A 21,116-nucleotide genomic window follows, 5' to 3' on the forward strand; every position below is an offset into this window, starting at 1 on the left:
TATATAATATATATAAGACAGGGTAGCATTGTGTTCACTTTTATAGCTCCCAAACTGGTCTTGAACTCACAAGGAATCAAGGAATCTTCTGTCTCAACCTCCCAAGTACTGGGATTATAGGCATGCGCCACCATGCCCAGTTCCAATAAGTGTGTTTCTTGAATAAAAACAATTTTTGAGTAGTATACATAATGATCACTTTCATTATACAGAATTTGTATGTATACATGATATTACTTGAGTCTTATTTTTCCTATTTCCCTATCCTCCCTTCAAACAATAAACATTTTTTGAAATATTATTTGTATCTTTATAGAAGAAATGAATTTTTAAGCATATAGACAATGGAGGAAAGCACAAAGGAAAATAGTTTATCATTTACCCCAGCTTGACCCCCAGTGGTACGTGTATGACCATCCCATGGGTTCTAATCACTTATATCAGTCTTGTTACTAATAAATTTAATAAAAGTCCATAAGTGGATGGAATCTAGTTAATTGCTTGAATTTAAGTAATTATTGCACATATATAAATATTAATACTATTCATATCAATTAAAATTATTGCAATAATCAAATTTTTTCCTTTATTTATATTCATGAACTTCTTTAAGGTATTTCATATATAAAGGCACCTGATTTGTGCAGTGTACAAAACATTATAACATATTGGGCTTTCTTTTCTTAATTTTATGTTTTTAATGCAGGGTCTGCAGGGTCTCACCACAGATCAGACTTGTAGTGATCCTCCTGTTTTCAGCCTCCCAAGCACTGCGATTACAGCGTGCACCACCACTCCCATCTCAGCGCACCCCAGGGTCAGGGCCGGCAAGGCACACCCGGGATCCAACCCCGGTCTGCACCTGCTTAGTCTGATGATCTTTCTGGCCAGCACAGGCTTTTTTTAATGGTGAGAGCAGCACCCATTTTTTCAGATAGTTTTCAGTAACATTCTCTGTATTGTTTGCATGCATTTCTTGCTGATTCTAATTAAGCTTTTATAAAGTGAATGTTATTTTCAATAATTTTACCCATGGTGTTTCTTCATGGGTTAACAGTTTATCAATAATTAATTCTCTGGCGGCACACTCCTGTAATCCCAGCACTCGGGAGGCTGAGTAAGGCAGGAGGATTATTGCAAATTTGAGGCCAGCCTGGGAACAAAGTGAGCTCAAGGCCAGCTTGAACTGCATAGCAAGACCCTGACTCAAAAAAACAAACAATAGGGCTGGGGAGATGGTTCAGTGGAATAAGTGTTTCCCTGTCAAGCACAAGGGCCTGAGTTCAATCCCCAGTTCCACAGGAAAAAAAAAAAAAACCACAATAACAACAAAATAGCAGCATCCACTAATGGAATATAGTACAACTTTTTTCTTTTTTGAGGAACCAGGGATTGAACTCAGTCCCTTGCGCTTGCCTGAGCTATCTCCCCAGCCCCTAGTACAACTTTTAAAACTCTGTAGAATCTGGTTCTTGAACAGAAACCTTTCAGATCAATTTTAAGCAGGGTGAAAAATGGCATGATACAGCAAACATATATGACTGGACAAACCCTCACAGTGGGAACTGCGAACACTCGGAAATATAGAATTAGCAGTTCTACATTATTTTCCTTTTACTTACTTGTGTTTACGATGTTATTTTCCCAGTCAGTAATCACATAATTTCAAAAATTGACTTCATAGTGACAAAATTAATAAAAATGTTGGATAATAATACATAGGGGCTGGGGAGATAGCTCAGCAGTCTAAGCGCCTGCCTGGCAAGCACAAAGACCCAAGTTCAATCCTTGGTACCACATGCTATGCCAGCCAAATAAATAAATAAATGACTTTAAAAAGAAATATGTGTAAAAATGTCTCACCAGAACTCCCTACTTATCCATAGGTTGGAGACCGCTGTTATGAAGAGGGCATGTATGAGGCCGCCAAGCTGCTGTTTCATAGTGTTTCTAACTTTGCCCGCCTAGCTTCCACCTTGGTCCACCTGGGTGAGTATCAAGCAGCAGTGGATAGCAGCCGCAAGGCCAACAGCACCAGGACCTGGAAGGAGGTAAGTTGTAGAAAGTCTACTGGAGAGTGCTTTCTGACAAGCATTCTTTCCTGTCTTTCCTGTTGTACTCCGCATTCTTCTGCCAAACAACATAAGTCCAGTGTGGACCTCTGATCCAAGTAGGGATCTCAGTTCTTTGTAATAACTCATAGAAATTCATAAATTAGCATGTATGGTGGGAGGCAAAGGCCCTAGACAACTCCATGTCAGACCAGCTCCCAGAAGCTGTCTTAATAGCATGGAATTGTCAGCAATTTAAGTCTTACCACATCACTTCCTAAATTTGTTGTCTACATAATAGCATAGTTACTATAAACTAGCATTCTTGGTCTTTTGTGACAAATTGGTACAGTGGCTTTCATAAATTAGAACTGTTGCAGGGGCTGGAGTTCAATCCCTGGTGTGCCATGCCAGCCCCACCCCCAGGACACACTGAGATGGCGATTGAGACTGGGCATGGTGGCGCGCACCTGTAATCCCAGCTCTTGGGAGGCTGGAAATAGGAGAATCACTACAAGTCTGATCTACATAGTGAGACCCTGCAGCCCCTGTAGATTCTGTACCAAATACATTAAATAAATAAATCAGAATTGTCTGTAAATGCACAAAATTTTGTAAAGAGATGAATCTCTGAAGCATCAAAGATTTTTAAAAAGATTCAAATCAGTTTGTTCAATATTAAGTTCAATATTAAGGCCTTGGTTAAGTATTTTGTATTTCAACACTGTTCACGTGTTCAAAATGAATAGGCAAGGGGGCCAGGGAAACGGCTCAGTGGAATAAGCACTTGCCTGCCAAGCTCAAGGGCCTGAGTTCAATCCCCGGTTCCACAAAAAAAAAAAAAAAAAAAAAAAAAAAAAAAAAAAAATGAATAGGCAGTCAGCCAGACATAGTGGCACACACTTGTAAGCCCAGTACTTGGGAATCTGAGACAGGAGGATTGCCTTGTACATAGTGAGTTCAAGACCAGTCTGAACTGCACAGTAAGACTTTGTCTCAAAAGTAAAATGAATGAATAGGCAATCACAAGAAAAGATGTTTCCAGTAACATGGGAGGATGTGCTGTGAAACATAGTGTATAACAAAATCCATGGTGTGTATAAATGTTAGTGCAATGTTAGTGTATTTATCACATTGAAAATAATAGACCATGGGGCTGGTGAGATGGCTCAGTGGTCTAAAGCACCTACTTAGAACAAGCTAAGCTAAGCAAAGCACAGGGACCGCGGTTCAATCCCCAGCACCACATGCCAGCCAGCCCTGCCCCCTGGTGGGCTGAGCTGGCCACACACAAAAAATAAATAAATAAAAAATTAAAAAAAGAAAAAAGAAAAAAGAAAAAGAAAATAATAGACCAGGAGCTAGGGATAATAGCTTAGTGGCACAAGTGCCTGCTTAGCCAAGCACAAGGTCCTGAGTTCGATTCTTGGTACCAAAAATATATGAAAATAATAGGCCAGAGATTATCTCAAGTTAATGACAACTGGGTTAAGTGATTGTTTATCTGCATGTTCTTTTTTATCCACTTGGAGAACATGGGCTGTTTATAGAAGGTGAGGAAAGTAGGGAGGCTGCAGCAAGCTCAGCTCTGGTTTTGGCCCAGAATGGTCTAATAAACTGTAAAAAGATTCTCACCAGGCAAATAGCTCAGCAGCATAAGTGCATGCCTGGCACTTAGAGCCTCCTGGCACAAGGACCTAAGTTGAATCCGCAGTACAAAAAAAAAATCTCAGGGGCCAGGGATGATATAGCTCAACAGCACCTGCCTGGCAAATATGAGATCATGGATTTGATTCGTAGTAATAATAATAAAAGAATGTCAACTCCACGACCCCTCCGCACATGGGCCTGCTTGATTTTTCACACCTATTACAATGCAGAACATACATAGTATGGTGCAGACAACAAAAGTACCATTTGGCATGCTCCTCCTACGTAAACTACACTCAGTTACACTATGTTCTGATATTTATTTTTGAGCTGTATTAATCTGTTTTGAAACCACAAACCTCAGGTTCCAACAAGACTCTTCATTTACCTAAACAAGCCTCCATATCTCAGGGCTTGGGAAGTAATACATGTTTTCTTCTCTCCTTGGTCTCAAACACCCCCTTGGCCTGCAGATTAATAATGTAATTTTTCTTCCAATCTTTGGCAGCTCTTACAGTAATCTACTTGTTCAGAGCCCTTTGTTTGCTCATAAAGCCTCTTTATCTGGTATTTCTGCATTCTCAGCTACATGCATTGTTGTGGAGCTGGGTCCTATCTTGGGGCCACTCAGTCTGAGTCCCTTTTCCTAGGTGTGCTTTGCCTGTGTGGATGGGCAAGAGTTCCACCTTGCACAGCTGTGTGGCCTTCACATTGTCATTCATGCAGATGAGCTGGAGGAGCTGATACAGTATTACCAGGTGAGGAGGTCTGCCAGGAATGCAGATGATGAGTAATATCAGCATTCCAAATAAAGGGATAGTGCTGCCTTAGTACAGGACAGTGACCAACAGCATTGCACTCACAAAGAGGCATGTGTACTTACATAAAACATCAGGTCTGGGAAAGATTCCTTCCATGTGCAGCCAACTAATTTGTAAGTTAAATTCACATTGTTTTGCTAGCTTCTCTGGGCCTCGCATTGGCTAGTGTTGGGTTTTAACAAAATCCTCTCTCTTTGTCTGGGCCTGGAAAAGCAAAGTGGCTTACATAACAGGTATAGCACATAAAAACTTCCTGACAATATGGGGAAAGCCATGACAGCCACTGTGTGCAGCCCATAGTATGTGTGAGGATCAGATGCCCTAAGCACATTCAAGAGAGGGTCTCAGGGGCATACACTTGGCATGCAGGGCACAGTTCACATTGTACATTGGCTCTGAAGTAGAATGGCTGATACAAGTTATCCATATGTTGAGAGTCCCAGGCCTCTACCTGTGGGGTTCCTGAAGCTGTCTAGTCCCCCCATAACATGGAATGGGCTCCAGCTAGCTCAAGAGAGAAAACAGAGTAAGAGCACTGGGTGGTGGGGGGGAGGCGCTAGAGAAATCCAGGAGCAACATGAGAACACATGTTTTGGGGGGTGATTTTGCTACAGGGAGGAGCAGAAAAGGGCTTGTAATTGGGAAATGACAAGGAGTCAAGACAAAAGAGTGTCCTAGGCATGATACTCAGGAGGTTTTCTGAAGGCCATCTGCAGGGAGAGAAGCCACTAGAGCTGTGGTGTTAGGGGGCAACCAGTGGAGACTGGAGCCATAGCTGGTGGATGCAAGGTAGAAGCACAGGCAGAGTGCCTCAGAGTATGCAAATGCTGCAGGCAAGGGTATTAATGAGGGCATAGAAGGTGTCTTGAGGTGAAGGAAAGGTGTGAGGTGGTCCCTGGGGTGGGTCTTCTCCAGGTCTATGGTCATAATGTACAGAGATATAGTGCATGTGGTTAGTGTTTTTCCAGGGCTCCAGCATGGTTTTTAGTCTGTGATCAAAACCTGTCTTATACAGTGAACATAGCTGAGAGGATTGGGTCTGAATGTAAATGGCTGGCCATCCCAACTGGGAATATAGTCACATGATGGGACAGTGGTTGCATTCTGAGTAGAGTTGGGTTTGGGGAGTCAGGGTTCTGAAAGGAGTGCACTGTGAAAACAGATTAAAACAAATCATTCAGGGGTAGTGGCACCTACCTGTAATCCCAACGCTGGGGAGGCTGAAACAGGAGGATCAGGTTTCAGCTGCATAGTGAGACCCTGTACCAAATAAATAAATAAATTTTAATTTTTTAACAAAAATGGCAACAGTTAAACCAGGCATGATATGTGTACACATTTAATTCCAGCACTCAGAAAGCTGAAGCAAGAGAATTGGGAATTTGAGGCCAGCCTAGGCTTCTTAGCAAGACCTTATCTCCAAAAAAAAGGAACATCAGTTGGTATTTAAACTTGAGAACTGAAGCATTATGGGCTATTTTGCAACTTGACCCAACATGATCCAACTAGTTACTAAGTGAGGTAGTATAATTTTTAGTTCCGTATATCTCCTCACAATCATTTGTAGTCGTTGCACTTGTCCTGAGCTTGCCCTGCCTTTCATGGGGGTCTGGCTGCCGGGAAGTGCACAGTTCCTTTGCTGTACATGTGGATGTTTGTCTACCAGGATCGTGGCTACTTTGAGGAGCTCATCTTCCTGCTAGAGGCAGCCCTAGGCCTAGAAAGGGCCCACATGGGCATGTTCACAGAGCTGGCCATCCTCTACTCCAAGTTCAAACCACAAAAGATGCCAGAGCACCTGGAGCTCTTCTGGTCCCGGGTCAACATCCCAAAGGTACCTGTGCCCTCCTCAAGGTTCCAGCTGTCAGGTTCACAAGTGACACATGCTAATTCCTCCTGTGTCCACCTCTTTCAGGTGCTGAGAGCTGCAAAGCAGGCACACCTCTGGGCAGAGTTGGTTTTTCTCTATGACAAGCATGAGGAGTATGATAATGTCATCCTTACCATGATGAGTCACCCCATTGAGGCCTGGAAAGAAAGTCAGTTCAAAGATGTCATTGCCAAGGTAAGTGGGGATGCAGAGCACCAGTGCCTTCTTGCTGCTGCCAGCTGTGTTCTAGGAGTAGGGGACACCAAACTGCCAGCTCTAGAGGGAGAGTACAGGAAACACCCATAGTGGGGGAATTAGCCTAGGCTGCCCAGTAGCTATCCCTCTCCTAGTCTCATTGGGCTAACTGGGGTACTGAACTCAGCTACCACAACAAGTTTGGGTGGCAACACCAAGCAAGCCATTGCTCCTTTATGTTTTTGGTCTGACAGTGTACAGCTTCAGGACCTGTCTTTTGCTTAGCTCTGAATGCAAATTAGGAGGAAATGAAAATCTGTCATCAGTCCCCAGTCCTTTTGAATTGAGTGTCTTCATTTTGTTCTTGGGGTAAATAATTGGTCCACCAATCTCTCCCCTCTGCAATCTTCAGTGAAAAGGAAACATCCTGACTTCATCCATTCCCACCACTTTCCAGTCAGGACAAGGACTTTCTGGCAGTTATTGCCTTCCTCAGGTACTTTCTTTTCTGTGTACAGCTGGTACAGTGAATGTAGGTGGTAGCCAAGGGAGATCTTTGGGCCCTGTGCCTCTTAGGAACCTTCTGAAGGAAGAGTCATCCTTCAGATCAAGCACCACACTTACAAGGTTCTTGGTGGAAAACATCCACATTACCTGACATAGAAGTATGGAAACTGGAAGCCTCTGATGTGACAACTCACCCTGAGCAGGATCTGCAAGTTTCTGGTAGAACACAGGCAGATAACACACTGTTGTGGCCCATTCCACACAGGTAGGTCCAGATGCTATATAATCCCATTTACTAGGGACATATGGCACCCTGGTATTCATGTAGACTTGTTTAACAGGGCTACGAAAAAAAAACAGGGCTAAGAATGTCCATCTATGGGTACTTTTTTAACTTCTTAGATACTTAAAATGACATGCCACGGTTGAAGTGGCAGCACTTGTTTATTAGTGACATAAAATAACAGCAGGACATATGAGGCCTGTTGTATAGAAGAGCAGCCATGCATGGAGCTTATGGCCAAGTCCCTTTTTTGTGTGATACACAAAGCTTCTATCACTCTGCCATGCAGGAGATATGTCACATCAGCTTATAATGTAGAACAACAGGCAGGGTAGAAATGACATCCCCAGTCAAACAGAACACTAGACTGTGTGAGGGACCAGGCAAGGTTGACATTCAGTCTATATTACAGACACAGGAGACAAAATGCTCTGCAGTCTACCCAACACCTGGCTAGGTAGTGACAGAGCAAGCAGGGGTTCACTGGTAAAGATGGGGTTGGCATTCTGGCTATACTACTCACCATCTCTGACTATGGCCTAGGAACTTACTTAGTGTAAACTTGAGTTACACCATCGATGAAATGGACATAGTGGTTCCTCCAACCAAGTGGTCAGTGGCAGGGCCCTCAGTGAATGGGATCCTTCTCATGAATTAGATACACAGCAAGTGGTTACCTTAGAGTTCATTACAAAATCTATAAGCCTTAATTTTCTGGGGCCGGGGAGATAGCTCAGTAGAATAAGTACTTGCCTGACAAGCTCAAGGGCCTGAGTTCAATCCCCAGTTCTGAAAAAAAAAATCTATAAACTGAGAAGCAGCCTTACCCCCTGGGATTCTGTGATGTTCCTAATCTGCTGTATGGACAGTGACCTCACCCAGCATCACTCAGGGACAGAACGGTGGGTATGGCAGATGGTCCATAGAACCCACTGAACTCCATACAGTGACAGAAGACTCCAGATCCCTGCAGCTTAGCACCAGTGATTGAGATGGGCGCTTGGCTAATTGTACGACCCAGAGGGATGTGATGGAACCCTGGTACTCATGTAGACTTGCTTAACGGGTAGAGAACGTCCATCATCCCAGGTGCCCATACAGGGAAAGACAGGGCTAGTGCTACCTGGTTTTAGTGGCCACCACTGTCAACTCGACCAGCCCCTGTAACCTGTCATGAGAACTTCAGAGAGATGTGTGTGTTCCTGTACACCATCTTTTTGTTTGACTATCATCCTGAGGTACTTTGTGATTGGCAAGCACGGCCAGCAGGACTGCAGATTTCAGCAGGACTTGAAATCTGCCTGCACACCTCATCCTATGGGATAGCCTCACGGTCTTTTTTGCTTATTAGATACTTAGTGAAGGGACCAGCCTGGAAAGATCACAAATTCCTGAGATCTAATATCCACAGCAGTTAGGAAACCAAGGCTGGCAGCAGGCCACGCACAGGCAGAGCATTGTAACAGCCCTGGGCCATTTCCCTGCTCTGTTTCTGACCTTGTCAGAATCTGTGATGACAGCTAGTGCTGCAGCATAAGAGAGAATTATAATCCTAGCACTCCAGGCAAAAATAAAAAACAAAAGTATCAAAAGGCTTGGGGATGTAGCTCAGTGTAAAGGCCCTCGGTTTGATCACAAGTACTGAAAGGGGGTGGATAGAAACAATGGAAGCACAAAGGAAAAGCAATAGAGGCCAAAGTGGTTGGTAAACCATAGAGGGCCACAATGGCACTCCTTCCCAATCTTCTGATCCGTGCACCTTACCAGGCCCCACATAACTCCTGGATCACCTCAATCCAGCTTTAGAAGTTCCCATGGTGTCCATCTCTGGCTTGGAATGGCTATAGCAGCCCCATGCACATCCAAATACCCCTTCTTGCTCACATGAACACACATCATGCTGGCCTGGGTCATTGCCTTCCAAAGGGCAAGAACTACCTTGCTGCCTGAACAGCAGAGCTCTGTGCAGGCCCTGGACATTATGCGACCATCAGAAAGCCATCAAGTGACTTGTCAGTCAGCAAAAGAATGCAGCCTGGCCAGAACTTGAAACCTGAGAGGACAGGCCTTCTCAGTGGCCTGGCATCCATCCAGAACGACTGACCCTCTAACAGGGTGCCTGTTGGTCTTGGACTACATTAGGTTCTGAGTTGTGTTTGGTGTGAAAGCACTCGAGATGTAATTGGATGAACTGCCAGTATTCTGACAGAACAGTGAGGGCTGGAGAAATCTTCCTGAATAAAACATTGTGTTTCTTCATTTTGGTGTAGGCTTATTACACTTCATTTATTCAACAGCAGGAGCATCTGCTGCTGCTTGAACATCAGTCTTGTGTCAGATATTGGTATAGCTGCTTGAGTGAGGCAGGCAAGAAACAGAAGTGCACAAAGTGTCAGATTTCTATGGAGAAACATACCACAAAATGGGAGGGAATGTATCTGGCCCTTCAGTTTTTGGTGTGTCAATATTGATCTCACTACCAAAGTGCCATCTGAGAAAAAAGCCAGAAGATGGCGCAGTGGAGCTGGGGTATCTGGAAGCAGGACAGAGACTGATCCTCAGCTTTGCTACCTTCCAGGTAGCCAATGTGGAACTCTATTACAAAGCCCTGCAATTCTACTTGGATTACAAGCCTTTGCTCATAAATGATCTACTGATGGTGCTGTCCCCCCGGCTGGACCATAACAGGACAGTCAGCTTCTTTTCAAAGGTGAGTTGGCCAGAACCCCATGTCTGCAGAGAAGGGGTATCAGGTTAGCTCTGTTAAGGCCACATGGAAGGTAGCACCTTCCTAAACAGGCTTTTAAATTTCCATGTTAAGTTTATCGGACTGATTTAGGTCTCAGATACAAATTTGTATTCCTATCCCTGTCCATAAATTAAATAGTCTTGACTGAGTAGCCCAGGCTATCCTCTTCATATCAGTGTGTAGGCCCTTTGGTCCTAGTTGTCTGGAAGATATAGTTCCTGGACCCATGCCCACCTCAACACCTCACTGGTGTGTCCTGGGCACCTCCTACCCAGACCAAATCCCTTGACCATTTTCCCAACTTGTCAGGCAGGCCAGCTATCCCTCGTGAAGCCTTACCTGCGGTCAGTCCAGAGCCACAACAACAAGAGTGTGAACGAGGCACTGAACTACTTGCTGACTGAGGAGGAAGATTATCAGGTAGATGTGGATAAGGCAACCCAGACACTTGTGTGGCCCTCTATATCTGACAGTCCATTCCCACAGCAGGCTGCCCTGCACAGGGGGGTTTGTGGGCACCAGTAGACAGGTAAGCAGAAGTCTTTCTGTAATTTCTGGTGCTTGCTCACTATGCAGACAAGCTGTGTTATAGTTCCTCTTCTCTCACAGAAGGCTGTCTTCCTAGGGCTTGAGGGCATCTATTGATGCCTATGACAACTTTGACAACATCAGCCTAGCACAGCAGCTGGAGAAGCACCAGCTGATCGAATTCAGGCGCATTGCAGCTCATCTGTACAAGGGCAACAACCGGTGGGCTCAGAGCGTGGAGCTCTGCAAGAAGGACCATCTCTACAAGGTTGGTGGCCCCATACCCTTTTTCCTCTTGGCCTCATCACCTTGCTGTACTTCCTAATGCCTGAAGCACTAGGGGAGCTCAGCCTCCCTTTTTCCTGATATCTGGCTCTGAGTTTCACCAGAAGATCTTCAGGATGAGTTAGAGGACTGATGTTAAGGAAGAATTATTTTTAAAACATGGATTGAGAGTTAAGAGGGATCTGATTTGGATTGAAAGACTCTTATTAGTCATGGAATTGATTCTTCTCCAGAAGGTACATGAGTTTCCTGAATTCGGTATGGCAGGAGGTTTGTTTTATGTTTTATTTCACTTGACTTTGTTTTGTTTTTAGAGAGGCTCTTACTATGCTATTCAGGCTGAACTTGAACACACTGTGTAGCTCAGGGGGACTCAAACCCATGTCAGTTCTCCTGCCCCAGCCTCCTGAATGTTGGGATTATAGCGTGCACCACCATACAGGCTCATACAGCAGTTTTTGTTTTTTATTTTTTATTTTAAGTTTGAGACAGGCATTACTGTGTAGTTCAAACTGACCTTGCACTCAATGTGTAGCCCTGCCCGGCCTCAAACTTGCTGCAGTATATCTTCCTCAGCCTCATGAATACTGGGATTAAAGGTGTGCACCATCACCCCTAGTTTAAGATCCACTTTTAGTCATCCACTTTAATTGCTACCAAGATTCATAGAATTTAAAAAGCTAAGTAAAATTATGTTCAAACCATTTGTTTTCACCAGCGAGAGGTGGTTAAGCATCAGAATAGGCTGTCCAGAAGAATTGCCATCCTCTGCCTGCCCTGATCTCTCACTGGACCCAAGTAGAATTGCACATGTGGGCACTTGTGGCTACATGTATGAAGCTGAGTGATTCCTAAGGGGGGGCTCCAAGTTCTGGGAAACTCTAGAAGCCCTCCCAGGAGGTAGCAATCTTGACCTGAAGGTGTTATTCCTCAGGGTTGTCTGAGCACTACTTGCCTAGCACAGGCGCCTCACTCTCACAGCCCCTGAGCTGTGGCTTAAATCCTGTCAAAAAGCCTGTGAGCTTTATTGTCAGAATTATTTCGGGCTTCACCCCAAGTTGTCATCTCCAGTGTTTTCTATTGTTCTCTGAGTGCTAACCCTTAGAGATGGTACTTGTGGTCCTTCCTGAGAGCTGATAGAACACCTGCAAATGCACCGAGAAGAAATGCTTTTGAGGAGCCAGGGAGATGGCTCAGTAGAATAAGCGCTTGCCTGGAAAGTGCAAGGGCCTGAGTTCAATCCCTGGTTCCACAAGAAAAGGAAAAAGAAAGAAAGAAAAGAAATGCTTTTGAAACTCTGAAACCAATACACAGAAGCAAGTAGGACCTGGCTGCTGGGAGGCAGCAGTAGAACTCAGACACATCTTGGCCCTCTGGTCACAGCCGCTGAGTCTGTCCCTGTACCTTTCAGGAGCATGAATACAGAGCCTCCTCACCATCAGACAGTGATGAGCAAGCAGTAGTGTATGTACTACTAGGGGTCAACCTCCCACTGCCAGTGACCCCCTCAGAGCACATGAAACAAGACAATCCAGAAGATAGAAAGTGCCTGAGCCTATAGGGAATGATTCTGTCCCCTAAGGAACATGTATTTGTCACAACTGGGAGTATAGTGCTCTACTAGGTAACGAAGGCCAGAGATAGTGCTCAGGATGACGCTGATGTTCAGGTGATTCCCTTACAAGTGTCAGCACTGCTGTCTGGACGATCCTGCTCTGGAGCAGGATTAGAACCTCTTATAAATCCTTTTGGAAAAGCACAGTCTCACAGTGTGTTCACTGGGGAGAGACAATAAGAAAAAGTATTTCTAGAAGGCAGAAGAGTTAGATAAAAGCAGAATGGACAGCATCAGCTTGAAGATTGGTGTGTAATCAGATTGAGCACAGTGAGGTGCCACATACATGAGACAGGCCAGACAGGAGGCAGGTGAAGGCCAGGGCCTCTCCATGCCTGTGGGTAAAGAACTTGAGCCACAGGCAGTGAAGTTGTAGCATGCTGGGGTGGGTGGCAAGGGGACAGCCACAGCAATAGTCTGGGAGGAGAGATAGACAATTAACAATCCAAAGCAACTCTTGAGAGTTACTGAGAAAACCAGCTTATGATGAGGAAGAGAGAAGGGGAAGGTTCCAGACAACTAGAGCAGGGACATTAGCTGGGAAGGTCTCCTAGAGCCTTCAAGTGGTCTAGGAAGCCACTTTAGGCATCTAAACTCAGTGCAGAACACAGGAAATCTGGAAATGGCCAAGGTCCAAGGGAGAGAGAACACAAAGAGGTCTTCATTTTAGGCAAAGTTGAAGACAGACCAGCAGGACTGCCTTAGCCAGTTGGAAGCAGACATCTGTGACCACACTGACACTGCATCAAAGTCTTCAACGAAGGAACTTGGCCCTGCTGCACACCCAACCACTTGCAAGCTCAAGGCTTCTGCTGTGCAGTGTAGCCCATGCTGTGTATTTGCCTTCACCACAGGATGCCATACAACACGCTGCAGAGTCACGTGATCCTGAGCTTGTGGAGAAGTTGTTGCAGTGGTTCCTGGAGGAAGGCAAGCGAGAGTGCTTCACAGCCTCTCTCTTCACCTGCTATGACCTGCTTCACCCAGATGTAGTGCTTGAGCTGGCCTGGAGACATAACCTCATCAACTTTGCCATGCCCTACTTCATCCAGGTGATGAGGGAGTACGTTAGCAAAGTAAGTCCTGGACCCTCTGTGTGGCACTGCCCATCCCTGGTAGTGACCCTGGCTCTGAGCCTACTGGGCCCAGGTGGTGAGCCTGCTTGATGCCAGCCTAGGTTGCCCAACAAGTCCCTGGCCTGCCTTCAGGAATGGCCTTTTCCATCCATGCTCTAGTGGTTTTTTGTACAGTATTTTTCTCTACCTGCTAGAAAACTACTGCAGAGTCAGTAGGTAAAACTGATCACTTGTTGCTCACAGCAGCTCTCCTACACTAAGCCTGCTTGCTGACAGCCCTGACTAGTGGTGCCAGCACTCCTTGGATCCTCCAGCACACAGCCTATTTGGCTCCATGTGGGCCAAACTGTGTGCCCTCGGAGCATCCAGGAGTCTCAAGGTACAGCTGTTGTTGGCTCTTTGGGTTGTGACCTTCTTTGCCTAACACTTGGTACAGATGTTACCGCACTACTGGCTCTTTGCAACAGCAGTGGAGGGGGTGGCTTTACCTTCCTTATCAAGGTGACAGTATCTGGTATTAAAATTCTTCCTGGGTATCAAAGTCCTAGGAGTCTCTGGGATCTAGCTTCAGCCACTGTCCAGAAATCTGTGTCATCTGACCCAATTTGTTGTTTGTAGCACTCTGGAAAAGCCACCTACCTACCTGCCACCTAGCAGTGCCTTCTTGCCTTTCTACCCACACACCAAGCCTAACAAACCACCAGGCTTTCTACAAGCCTCCTACTGAGGTTTTTTGCCATGGTGTGTGAGAAGAAAGCCTAGGACAGTGAGCTCACACAAAAACTGCAACAAGGTGCCTCGGGGCTGTCTGCTTTCTAGAGTGCCATTGGAAGCTGCCTAGTCCTTGGTGAGAGCCACCCGAGAAATCATTCAGGGCCATCACCCCACTATGGGAGAGTCTGACCCAATCCTATCCCATAGCATGTCTGGGTATGAGGCTCCCTGATGACCTTCAGGGCAGTATTGACTGCCTGGCCTGAGTGGCTGGATACACAGACCGGTTGGGCTTAGAAGGCTCTTTGCTTTCCCAGGCCACAATAGACAGTAGTTCCCCATAGAAGGGATGTGTTGTAGAACCTGCTCAGGAACTGCATATTCCCAAATGAGCTGCTTTTCCTTTCCTTGTAGTGTGCTGACCTGCAAGTGCTGGCTTTTGGAACCCCTGCTTAAGAAGGACAGGTGTAGCTTGAAACTTTCCATGGCAGTAGAGGCCTATAAGTTAAGAGATTCTGAGAGGATCGCACACCTCAGAGATGTCACTCTGTAGGGCTTGGGCCAAGAGGAGACACCCCTATGAATTTTGGGGCTCATGTACTGTTGTGGTTAATAGTGTTTATAACCATTGTCACGTTGGACAGCACTGCAGCCGCACAGCTAACTCAGGGTTAGCTAGAGTTTTCAGACACTTGGTAGCTCTAGGGGTAGCTCCCCACTGCTGTCTACCCCTTGCCCCAAAACCTGTTTCTGCCAGAGGCAGACAAGATTCCAGTCATGATGAAGAGGGCATTGTGGTGGTATCCCTGTGTCCAGAGGAAGACCAGGCTTGCTCTGGTGTACCTGCAGACCATAGGCCCACCAGGAAGTTGCTGGACTGGAACTTCAGCTGAGTCTTCAACAGGGATCTGCCACCTCTTCCATCTTAGCCCAAAATCCCAAGCCTTCACCTCATTGTGGCATTCCTGCACTGGAGTATAGAGTAGGGGCATAGACTAGGCCACTGTGAGTCTGCCCCTGTGCACATAGTTAGCTCTGAACTGTCCTACAGGCCCTTGTGTTCAAACCTCCTGTTCCACGCTCACCTAGAGCCTGGGCTATTTTCTGTTGGATAGATGCTTACTGGCTCCCACTTCTTACAGGTTGACAAACTGAATGCTTTAGAGAGTCTGCTCAAGGAAGAGGAGCATGTTGGGGAGCCCACCCCACTAATGTTTGGTAGGTGGCACCCTGGGGCAGGGAAGACTAGAGGAATTCACACTTTTCTGCCCTGCCTTGATGAGGCTTCAGATAGAGATAGATTGGGTGGGGAAGCCCCAGTGGCTTCCAGGTATGAAGGTCAGTATGTCCAGGAGCACTGGCATGCCCAGCATCCTCCGTGTTTTGAGGGCCTGTGTCTTCTGATTCAGGGCTGTCCACTGGCCCGCTGCTGTGTCCTACTGTTCATCCGTGGGTAGCACAATTGTTGCTTGCTTTTCTGGAAGGTGTTTGCACTTAAGAGCCTGCCTGGAATGCCCTGGCTGTGAAGCAGAGAGGTTGTTGGGTCCTGAGCATACACTGCAGAGCTATCACAGGCCTGAGGGGGTAGCATGAGCATGCAGCACACCAGCTGAGCCATTAATGTCAATATGTTTGGGGTTTTTTTTAGATTTTGATGGGCATGAATGAGATTCATCTGATTGAGCTAAGTAAGTGTTCCATTTGGGAATCGGATCACTCTTTAGCCTCTGGCTAGCCCTACAACAGTGCACCCACCCCACCACCTTTCTCCAGATATTTGCTTTCCCTGTGCTTCAGGCTGGGCCTAATCAGAGCTGGACCCACCAACCCCGGGGACTCCTTTGGCCCCCAGCTACTCACAGCAAGCAAGAGAAAAGCCCCATCCTGGGCAGCAGGAGCTCTGCTCACTGTGAGCTTCTCCCTCTGCAGGCCAGCAGCTGATGCTAACAGCTGGTCCTGCTGCCACCCAGCCCCTGCCAGCTTCCCCCATGGATACTGGATCACTCTTGCCTTCACCCAGCCTCCTGTGTATGGCTTCAGTGTGTAGTGGGTGCTGAGTCTTCACATCTCTTCTTACCAAGACATTACCCTTCCAAGAAACATGGCACTCCAGAAGCACAGAGGACCTCAGTTGGGAGGCAGGACACCTGGACATTATTTATTTTTGCTGAAGCCTACTGATGCCACCTTTGAGCTATTGAAAAGCCTGGGGAGGCCAAAATAGATAACTGCTGAGGAAGAGCAACACTAGGTGCCAGCGGGGAGATGGTTCCTTGTCTGTAGGGCCTCTGGCTGGAGCCAGACATAGTTAGGGACTTGTCTGCAAGGATTCCCAGGCATGTAGAAGGAGGGGTGCTCTCCTGACTCCCAGATTGGGTCAAGCTCCTCCTCCAAGCCACTTCACAGACACAGCAGGAACACCTCATTAACAGGATGCAGCCTCCTGCTGATCATGAATATTAAAATCGGTTTTCTCAAGGCAAAGCTTCTCTGCTTGGTGCTGGTGTGTGTAGGAGCTGATACACTACGCCCTGCAATGTACAAAAATAACTTGGGACCTTTTGGGTTACCCAGACGGGACCTGTGTGTGCCCAGAAAAATCCTATGGGACAATGCAACCGGGCTGGGTTTTGGTCTTTTCCTGAACACATTTGCTGGGAGTGGAGCAGGGTGGTAACCACACAGTCTGTAGGGTGTCCCAAGGCCAAACCCAAACCACAGGGAGAGGCCGAGAGGAGCCCCACCCTGGGCAGCAGGATCTCTGCTCACTGTGGGCTTCTCCCTCTGCAGGCCAGCTGCTGATGGTGACAGTAGGTCTCCCCTGCCGGCTTCCCCTATGGTTACTCATTACCCCTGCCTTCACCCAGTCCCCGGTGTGTGTAATGGGCACTGAGTCCGCAGGTGTCTTGGGGAGGGTACGCACAGGATCTCTGGAGATCCTGTCGTTCTGGGCACATCCCAGGTTTACTACTTCCAGGCGCGTCTCTGCCTCAGGCATAAGGAAACTGCACCACAACCCACAGTGCCCCAATGGCGCAAAGCGCCACCTCAGAAGACAGGGCTCACGGGGTTCCAGGGCCTGGCACTGGCCATTGGCCGAGCTTCGGCCCCGCCCCGACGCGTGCCTCATGTGCCCCGCCCCAGCCTCAGTTTCCCGGCCTGCACGGGGCGGGCTGGGGGCGGGGCCGGGCTCAGGCCACGCTGGGCGGAGCTCAGGAGCAAACCCGGCCGCCCCGCCCCCGGGACCATAACCGGTCTCCACCGCCGCAGCCACGGACTGAGTGCCCAGTGCTGGAGGCTCGGACCCGAGGCCGACGCTGGGCGCCCCGCCTCCTGCCCACTATGGCCGTCCCCCGTGCCCCCAGCCCTTTGGCGGCCGCCGCACCAGCGACCGGAAAAGCCAAGCTGACGCACCCCGGGAAGGCGATCCTGGCAGGTGGGCCCCTGCGGGACTTGGACCCCTGTCCCGCCTACCCTGCCGCGTTTCCGGGTGGTCCCGGGAGGCGGAGGCCCCGCCCCACTTCCGGGTTGGTTTGGGGACTTGAGGTAACGGGGGTGCGGCCCACGTCTCCAGCCGGCGCAGTGCACTGGCCCCATGAATCTTGCACGCCTCGTCGGGACAAGGGGGTGGGGTAATGGGACCCGGCTCGGCCTCCTAGCGGTGAAGGTGTTCGGCAACTCCGGGCAAAGTCCGGGGCGGGGGAGGGGCCTGATGTGCGTGCAGCCGGCGCCCGGGGCCTCCGGTCGGGGGCGTCTCAGAACCCGGGTACCCGGTTCCTGCAGGCGGCCTGGCGGGTGGCATCGAGATCTGTATCACATTCCCGACTGAGTACGTGAAAACTCAGCTGCAGCTGGACGAGCGCTCGAATCCGCCGCGGTATAAGGGTATTGGTAAGTAGGGTGTGACCACGAGGCTGCGGGTGGCAGGGTGCTGTTGGGAGTGGGCTAGAGTCCTGACCATCCCCTGTTGCAGGGGACTGCGTGCGGCAGACGGTTCGCAGCCATGGCGTCCTGGGCCTGTACCGTGGCCTCAGCTCCCTGCTCTATGGCTCTATCCCCAAGGCAGCTGTCAGGTGAGGTTTCCTGGGTCCTGGGCTGCTGGAGGTCTGGGTGGCTTTGATGGCATGCTTTCTTACCCACTTGTTACCCCCAGGTTTGGAATGTTTGAGTTCCTCAGCAACCACATGCGTGATGCCCAAGGACGGCTGGATAGCACTAGGGGGCTGCTGTGCGGCCTGGGTGCAGGTGTGGCTGAGGCCGTGGTGGTCGTGTGCCCCATGGAGACCATCAAGGTAGGCAAGGTCCTAGAAACTAGATTTGCCTCAGGAGATACAAGATCCCTGAGGCAGTGGTGACCATGCACCCTATGGAGACGGTCAAGGCCAGAAGTTCTCATGGAGGAGGGGGTTGGGTTGGGAGGCCCAGTATTTTACAGAGTAAGATTATGAAAGTGGGGAGGACCCAAGAAAGGGGTCACAGTGCTGGGAACAAGATGCAGGATAGGAAGGATGTCCTGTGGGGGCTGTCTATCCCAAAAACAAAAACATTATTAAAGCCAGGCAAGGTGGTACATGACTGTCATCCCAACACTCAGGAGGCAGAGGTAGGAGGGTCACAGCAAGTTCAAGGCTAGTCTGGACTACAGAGATCTTGTCTAAAAAACAAAGTGAAAAAAGTAATTTTTGCCATTTCTATAAACAAAACATAAATGCAGTCTCCTTCACAAGATGGTTCCTCTCGTTTTCTGGGGCCTTCTCTGTGGTGGTGACCCAGGATAAGGCCCCTAGAGCAGCACTGCTTTCCAGATGGGGAGCTCTGTCCTGATTTGGGGGGATCTGGGTCTGCTAACAAAAGGGCAGGTATGCCTTTCAGGCAGTGGCCAGGAGCCAGCTCCTGTGCTTTCCTTTCTCTCAGGTGAAGTTCATCCACGACCAGACTTCTGCCAGCCCCAAGTACAGAGGATTCTTCCATGGGGTTAGGGAGATTGTACGGGAGCAAGGTAAGCCATTCAGCAGGGTCAGGGGCCTTGCCATTCTGGCACTGCATGTGACACCCACTCCAAAACGCCTAGCTGGGGCCTGGGAGGCACCAGGGTGACTCTATGCCTGCCTGCTCTCAGGGCTGAAGGGGACATACCAGGGTCTCACAGCCACTGTGCTAAAGCAGGGCTCAAATCAAGCCATCCGCTTCTTCGTCATGACTTCCCTGCGCAACTGGTACCGAGGTATGTCTGTTCCCCATTATCCCTGCTACACATGCTGTGAGCTTCACTTCTCCCTTTAGGCTATCTCTAGGAGGCCTCTTTCATAGACCCTGCTCCCAGCTCCTCCCCAGCCTTCAAAGCCTAGCCCCCTTTTACTTCCCAGCATCCTGTGACTATAATCCTTACCCTATATTCAGGGGACAACCCCAACAAGCCTATGAACCCACTAATCACCGGGGTCTTTGGAGCTATTGCGGGCGCAGCCAGTGTCTTTGGGAACACACCTCTGGACGTGATCAAGACCCGGATGCAGGTTGGGGGCAGAGGGAGCTGAGGAAGTGGGAAGGGTATTCAGAACAGGGCTTTGCTGCTGAGCACTCTGGCCCACCACTGCTGTCCTGCAGGGCCTAGAGGCACACAAATACCGGAACACATGGGACTGTGGCTTGCAGATCCTGAGGAATGAGGGGCTCAGGGCGTGAGTAAAGGAAGGGCTGGGGTGTTGCACCCATCCCCATCTTCTGTGGTCTTGTACCCTCCTGCCCTAGGTTGACCCTTTCAGTTTCTGAGAGAGATCCTCTCCAGGGATCCTGTCTTCTACCTCTTCAACCTCATACTCTCCCCCTTACAGATTCTACAAAGGCACTGTCCCCCGCTTGGGCCGGGTCTGTCTGGATGTGGCCATCGTGTTTATCATCTATGATGAGGTGGTAAAGCTGCTCAACAAAGTGTGGAAGACAGACTAAACCCAGGGAGTGGGTATGGGGGCTGTTCCAGGCCACCTCCTACCACCTGCACCTCATATGATTCCAGTGCAGTCGTGCCAAAAGGCCCCCTTCCTATCCCAAGTTCTGTGGCCATGGTAGCCATAGTATTCCATAGTGCTATGTCTCCCCCTATGGTCTGTATGTGATACTGCCATTGTGTCTGCTTGTCCAGTCTGGCCACTGTTGGGTATCACTCTTACCGCGAATCTATGCCCACTTGTCCATGTGCTTATTCGAGAGCAGTGTACCTGTGTTTCATGTTCTGTGTTACCCTTGCACCTGCTTCCCTAGGTGCCTGTGTGGCCTGGGTCCACGGCCCCGTAGCCATGGCCCGGTCTCAGTCCGGTGCCTTCCACCCTGGGCAGCAGGGGCACCCTGCCCTGGCCTACCACAGCTGCCTCCAGGCCTCAGCCTGGACTGACCGCATTCCAGGGGCTGTGTGCCCCCTGCTTTTCCCGCCACTGGCCTTAACTGGCCCTCGGGCCCTCCCACCCAGGACAGGGTGGCACCCGCCACTCTCAGGACCACCCTGCCAAGGCAGAATAAACCGGATCCTGTTGCAGCCTCCCGCTCCTGCATCCATTTATCTGTGAGCCCACATTGTGAATAGTGGGCAGTAATGGTTGAGACTCCCCAGGGACAAGCCCACTGCTCCCTAGAAGATACTGCAGCAGGCAGTGTCCGAGCCCAGTGTGCCCCCCGAAAGCAGACTGACTGCAGCTAGTGTCAGCTCTCCTAGAGGTCAGCCCCTGGTTAAGAAGCCTACGTCCACCCTTCCTTTGACCAGTGATGGAGGTCCCAA

At 48.8% G+C, this 21,116-nt stretch overlaps 2 protein-coding genes across 5 annotated transcripts in view; both read left to right on the forward strand.

Moving 5' to 3' along the window:
- The window catches only part of Cltcl1 (clathrin heavy chain like 1), a 137,162-nt gene extending 120,334 nt beyond the window's left edge, over positions 1 to 16,828 (forward strand). For 2 of the 4 annotated variants that reach the window (XM_004627991.2, XM_023711721.1), the window contains 11 exons: positions 1,887 to 2,051; positions 4,352 to 4,459; positions 6,189 to 6,356; positions 6,438 to 6,587; positions 9,956 to 10,087; positions 10,436 to 10,546; positions 10,752 to 10,922; positions 13,409 to 13,630; positions 15,487 to 15,562; positions 15,993 to 16,032; positions 16,274 to 16,828. In XM_004627991.2, the coding sequence (XP_004628048.1) occupies positions 1,887 to 2,051; positions 4,352 to 4,459; positions 6,189 to 6,356; positions 6,438 to 6,587; positions 9,956 to 10,087; positions 10,436 to 10,546; positions 10,752 to 10,922; positions 13,409 to 13,630; positions 15,487 to 15,562; positions 15,993 to 16,012 (1,323 nt within the window). In that variant the 3' untranslated portion in view covers positions 16,013 to 16,032; positions 16,274 to 16,828. Of the gene's footprint in view, positions 1 to 1,886; positions 2,052 to 4,351; positions 4,460 to 6,188; positions 6,588 to 9,955; positions 10,088 to 10,435; positions 10,547 to 10,751; positions 10,923 to 13,408; positions 13,631 to 15,486; positions 15,563 to 15,992; positions 16,033 to 16,273 lie in introns of all 4 variants that reach the window. The other 2 variants (XM_023711719.1, XM_023711720.1) reach the window with 2 other exon arrangements.
- A 739-nt stretch (positions 16,829 to 17,567) lies between these two features.
- Slc25a1 (solute carrier family 25 member 1) lies at positions 17,568 to 20,882 on the forward strand. The gene is made up of 9 exons (XM_004627990.2): positions 17,568 to 17,780; positions 18,128 to 18,235; positions 18,318 to 18,417; positions 18,498 to 18,636; positions 19,259 to 19,343; positions 19,464 to 19,568; positions 19,745 to 19,860; positions 19,952 to 20,025; positions 20,179 to 20,882. Exons 1-9 carry the CDS (start codon positions 17,687 to 17,689, stop codon positions 20,291 to 20,293), a joined length of 936 nt encoding a protein of 311 aa, XP_004628047.1. The 5' UTR covers positions 17,568 to 17,686; the 3' UTR covers positions 20,294 to 20,882.
- Positions 20,883 to 21,116: the final 234 nt, after the last annotated feature.

Source organism: Octodon degus, unplaced genomic scaffold (genome assembly GCF_000260255.1).
Source record: "Octodon degus isolate 3935 unplaced genomic scaffold, OctDeg1.0 scaffold00021, whole genome shotgun sequence".
NCBI classification, from domain to species: domain Eukaryota; kingdom Metazoa; phylum Chordata; class Mammalia; order Rodentia; family Octodontidae; genus Octodon; species Octodon degus.